The sequence below is a fragment of the Mauremys mutica genome, chromosome 10 (assembly GCF_020497125.1).
Source record: "Mauremys mutica isolate MM-2020 ecotype Southern chromosome 10, ASM2049712v1, whole genome shotgun sequence".
Lineage (NCBI taxonomy): Eukaryota > Metazoa > Chordata > Testudines > Geoemydidae > Mauremys > Mauremys mutica.
Genome location: NC_059081.1, coordinates 1,461,329 through 1,466,159, shown reverse-complemented (window position 1 = coordinate 1,466,159; position 4,831 = coordinate 1,461,329). Strand labels below are relative to the sequence as shown.

General features: G+C 68.1%; 1 protein-coding gene across 3 annotated transcripts in view; it reads right to left on the bottom strand.

Moving 5' to 3' along the window:
• Positions 1 to 311: 311 nt before the first annotated feature.
• Positions 312 to 4,831, bottom strand: part of PTPRN (protein tyrosine phosphatase receptor type N) — a 46,733-nt gene continuing 42,213 nt past the window's right edge. For 2 of the 3 annotated variants that reach the window (XM_045031835.1, XM_045031834.1), the window contains 4 exons: positions 3,245 to 3,298; positions 2,893 to 2,957; positions 1,810 to 1,883; positions 312 to 1,352 (listed from right to left, as the gene is read on the bottom strand). In XM_045031835.1, the coding sequence (XP_044887770.1) occupies positions 1,281 to 1,352; positions 1,810 to 1,883; positions 2,893 to 2,957; positions 3,245 to 3,298 (265 nt within the window). In that variant the 3' untranslated portion in view covers positions 312 to 1,280. Of the gene's footprint in view, positions 1,353 to 1,809; positions 1,884 to 2,892; positions 2,958 to 3,058; positions 3,158 to 3,196; positions 3,299 to 4,831 lie in introns of those variants that run through there. The other variant, XM_045031836.1, reaches the window with a different exon arrangement.

Below are 4,831 nucleotides of genomic sequence, written 5' to 3'. Positions count from 1 at the left end.
GCTGCAGTGTGTGAGGGGGGGGCTCTCTGAGGGGGGGGGGGCAGGGGCTGGCTGGAGCAGCCTGTGGGGATGTGGGGGGGCCAAGTCACTACAAGAGGGTCAGGCCAGGCCAGGGAAATTCAGCCCCAAGGGGGGGGGGGCTGCAGGGGGGTTGGACCAGGCATCAGGTTCGGCCCCAGCCTCAAGCCGAGTTGCCCCCCCGGGAGGGCAGGGCCCTGGCAGTTCCCATTGGCAGGACTGGCACAAGGGGGGGCCCCAGGGGCACTTGCCCCCTAACCCCCAGCTCTCAGCTGCTGGCAGCAGAGCCGGGAGTGAGCTGCACCGGGCACCCTGCCTGGGCGCTGGGCTCAGTCTCTGCTGCCTTCCCCACCTGGGGGGGCAGTGAAGGGCACAACCCCTCCCCTCCCCCCTGCCCCCCAGCAGGGAAATACCCACAGAGACAGGCCAGGCCGGGCTGCAGCTGCACAAACGCGACACGAGAACTTTATTCACATCAAGATACAAAATTATATTTCTCTAGAAATTTCTCTTCTGCTCAACTGTGATGATTGACCCCGGGGGGGGGCGCTCAGGGGGGGTTGCCCAGCTGGGCGCCCTCGGCCTGGCCAGGATTGCTCCAGCTGGGTCACCGCTTGCCCCAGGAAGTGTGGGGGGAAGGGTCCACCCCCGGGCACTGAGACAGGCAGGGGGAGGGCAGGTTGGGGCCAGCCTGGCAAGAGCTGCAGTGCCCCCCAGGCAGGGCAGGGAGCAGCAGAGCTCGGGGGTGGGCAGGAGCTGCCCCCTAGGCCGAGCAGGGAGCAGCCCCCCCAGGCCCGTCCTGCCCAGCGGGTGCAGGCTCCTGACAGAGCTCAGAACCGCCCCGCCCTGGCTCAGACTTTCCCTGCCCGTGGGCAGGGCCTGGGCGCCCGTGGGGCTGAGACTAGACGAACAGGAGGTGCCCGTGGCGGGGGCTGGGCCTGGGCACCTGTACACGGGGCAGGTGGGTACTAGGCATGCAGGAGCAGATGGGGGGGCAGCACGGTCCCCTCTTAACCTCTCAGAGCAGTCGGTGCAGCCCCCCCTCCCCCAGCGAGTTCAGCAGGACCCCTCCTCCGGGCCCAGCTGCTCCTGCAGGAGCTGGCAGCCAGCCGAGGCCTGGGCAGCACGAAGGGGCGAGGGCGGCCTGGGGAGACGACCAGCATCACAGACACGACGTTACAGGGGCGAGCGGGCGCCCGAAGCACACGGGGCGGCACCCGGCAGGTGGCGGGCGCGACGGGGCTGGAGGCGAGGCGACCGGCTCACTGCGGCAGCGCCTTCAGGATGGCATTGACCTCCTCTGCCACGGCCGTCAGCGCAAACTCAAACTGGTCCTGCGGAGGGCAGAGGAGGGTGAGCCCCACCCCGGAGCGACGCAGCGTGTGCCCAGCATGGGGGGGCAGGGCTGTGTGCCCACTGCCCACCCAGCTCACAGGCAGGGCCGCCCAGCGCCTGCTTCCCAGAGCCTGGGCCCTGCACAACAGATGAACCCGCCCCCCCGGGAAGGGGCAGCCCCATCGTGCCCCCCCATGCTGGGAAGGAAGCCAGCGGCCCCGGCTCTCTGCCCCCTGGTGGGAGAACTAGCCTGTGCCTGGGGAGGGGCACAGCGACGGGGGGGCCAGGTGCTGCCCGGGTGCAGCGATGGCAGAGGGGAGAAGGGCTCTGTGGGGCAGTGGGGGAGGCATAAGGGGTGTCCTGCCCCTTCCCTGCAGGTGGCTGGGCTGGCCCCAGGGCTGACCCACTGAGAGCTGCCCCTGCAGGCTTGGGGCCTAGCTGGGGGAAGGGGCGCACCTTAGTCTGCACCATGCCAGGCCTTTGGTCACGGACGTGCTCCAGCGTGGCGGCGATGTCAATCTCCTTCACTCCTAGGGCAGAGCACACGAGGGGTCAGCGGGGGCGCCGGGGCAGGGCTGGGGATCTGGAGGGGAGGAGCCGGGGGCAGAGCAGACGAGGGGGTGGAGCAGGAGGCGCTGGAGCCAGGGATCTGGAGGGGAGGAGCTGGGGGCAGAGCAGACGCGGGGGCACCGGAGCCAGGGCTGGGGATCTGGAGGAGAGGAGCCGGGGGCAGCGTAGATGAGGGGGCAGAGCAGACGAGGGGGCGCCAGGGCCGGGGATCTGGAGGGGAGGAGCCGGGGGCAGCGTGGATGAGGGGGCGGAGCAGGGGCACCAGAGCCAGGGCTGGGGCTCTGGAGGGGAGGAGCCGGGGGCAGAGCAGACGAGGGGGTGGAGCAGGGGCGCCAGAGCCAGGGCTGGGGATCTGGAGGGGAGGAGCCGGGGGCAGAGCAGACGAGGGGGCGGAGCAGGGGCGCAGGAGCCAGGGCTGGGGCTCTGGAGGGGAGGAGCCGGGGGCAGTGTAGATGAGGGGGCAGAGCAGACGAGGGGGCGCCAGGGCCAGGGCCGGGGATCTGGAGGGGAGGAGCCGGGGGCAGCGTAGATGAGGGGGCAGAGCAGGGGCGCAGGAGCCAGGGCTGGGGCTCTGGAGGGGAGGAGCCCCGGGGGCAGCGTAGATGAGGGGGCGGAGCAGGGGCGCAGGAGCCAGGGCTGGGGCTCTGGAGGGGAGGAGCCGGGGGCAGAGCAGACGAGGGGGCGGAGCAGGGGCACAGGAGCCAGGGCTGGGGCTCTGGAGGGGAGGAGCCGGGGGCAGAGCAGACAAGGGGGCGGAGCAGGGGCGCCAGAGCCAGGGCTGGGGCTCTGGAGGGGAGGAGCCGGGGGCAGCGTGGATGAGGGGGCGGAGCAGGGGCACCAGAGCCAGGGCTGGGGCTCTGGAGGCTCCGGGCCGGGGACTGGGCAAGATCAAGGCTGAAGTGGGTTCCGCCGCCAGGACTGCGTGTTGGACGCGGGGAGGCGGTGGGGCCGGGTCGCGGCCGCACTCACCTTTGGCCATTCGGTTTAGTACCATGTCGATGAGGATGTAGGTCCCGGTCCTGCCCGCCCCGTCGCTGGAAGAGACACAGAGACGCTCACAAGCCCCTGCACCGGGGGGGGGGGGGGGACACCTGGCTCCCAGCAGGGCACGGGGGCGGTGGGGGAGGGGTTCCCCACTGTGCTGCACATGCTCCCCTCCCCCCCCGGCAGGCCTGGGTGGGGCGTCCCGTGGCGGGAGGAGGGGGCAGCGTGACGGAGCCCCAGGCAGGGGGCCCTCCCCCCAGGCAAGGGCCCCCCCCAGGCAGGGGGCCCCCCCCAGGCAGGGCCGCGCGGCGCTCAGCGCGGACGCGGGGGCCGTTACCTGCAGTGCACGATAACAGGGCAGGAGCGACCCCGGTAGCACTTGTTGACCTTCCTGCAAGGACAAGGAGAGAGCAGGTGAGAGCAGCCAGCGCCCGCCCAGCCAGCGCAGAGCCATGCCCCGGGGCACAGACGGGGCACGTCCTGGGGCCTGGCAGCCCAGCGGGAGGAACTACCAGCCGCCTTGCCCTGCCTGGCCAGAGCCGAGGGCTCTCCGGGGTGGGGCGGCGATGCGCTCTGCCCGTTCCTGCAGCGCCGGACACACTCCCCCCTGCCCCGGGGCACAGACGGGGCACATCCTGGGGCCTGGCAGCCCAGCAGGAGGAACTACCAGCCGCCTTGCCCTGCCTGGCCAGAACCGAGGGCTCGGCGTGGTGGGGCGGCGATGCGCTCGGCCCGTTCCTGCAGCGCCGGGCACGCTCCCCCCTGCCCCGGGGCACAGACGGGGCATGTCCTGGGGCCTGGCAGCCCAGCGGGAGGAACTACCAGCCGCCTTGCCCTGCCTGGCCAGAGCCGAGGGCTCTCCGGGTAAGCGGCGATCCGCTCTGCCTGCTGTTTCGCCCCAGCCGTGTCACCCCGGGGGCCGTTCCTGCAGCGACGGGCACACTCCCCGCCCCCCCCCGAGTAGGGCTGACGTCCCTGCACCCAACAGGCCTGGCGGGGGCGTCTCTGCAGGAGGCCACGCACAGCAGAGGGGCACAGGGCATTCCCAAACAGGTGGGGATGGGAGCCGTGGGGCACTGTCCCGTGCCTGGCACCCTGCACCGAAGTGGGGCACTAGTGGGAGTCCAGGGGGCCGGGCTCCATGCAGCAGGCACGGCTGCCAATGCTCACTTTTGTGACTATGCAACTGGACCCAGATTACTAGCTGCAAATCACAAAAATGGCACTGGCAGCTGCATGAGAGAGAGGAGGGGGGAGGGCGCGGAGATCCCAGCTGGGCTGTGGGGCCCTGCCCCACACAGGGACCCAGAGGCAGCATAGACGGCCACAACCAACAGGAGGCTTCAAAACAGCCCCTCCCCAGAGCCAAGGTGGCAGCAGGAGGTGGGGGCTCCTGTGACATTATAAGTATAATATCTCATTGAAAGGTGACAGGGCCAGAAAGAGTTAATTAACTCACCTCACCGACTGACCTGACCCAGGGGTGAACCTTAAGGACTGGTTAGGAAGGTATGTAAATGAATAAAGCTTTGAAATGCAAGTCGGCATTGGTAGAGGTAGAAGGGGAGATGTTTGCTCAGGTCTTGTGATGTCAGCAAACAAGTCTTGTCTATTGCTATAGTTTTAATTCTAAGATCAAAAAAGGAATATTAACATTTATAATGATACTTGAGGGAAATAGTATTATTGTCTCTGTGTCTCTTTGCAGGTTGTGGTGACCTGTGTCTGAGCTGTTAATGGATAAATGACCCTGTGCTAATTGCCAGGATGTTTGGGAGAAGGAGAGTTGAGCCGATTGTTTTCTCAGGCTAAAGGCTGCTGGAAATGTATAAGAACCCGGGACAGGATCCTGCTTCATCTCAGATCTGCTCTGGGTTTCAAGAGGGGGAAACCTTAAGCCACAAGGATTGAGATCCCCAGTCAC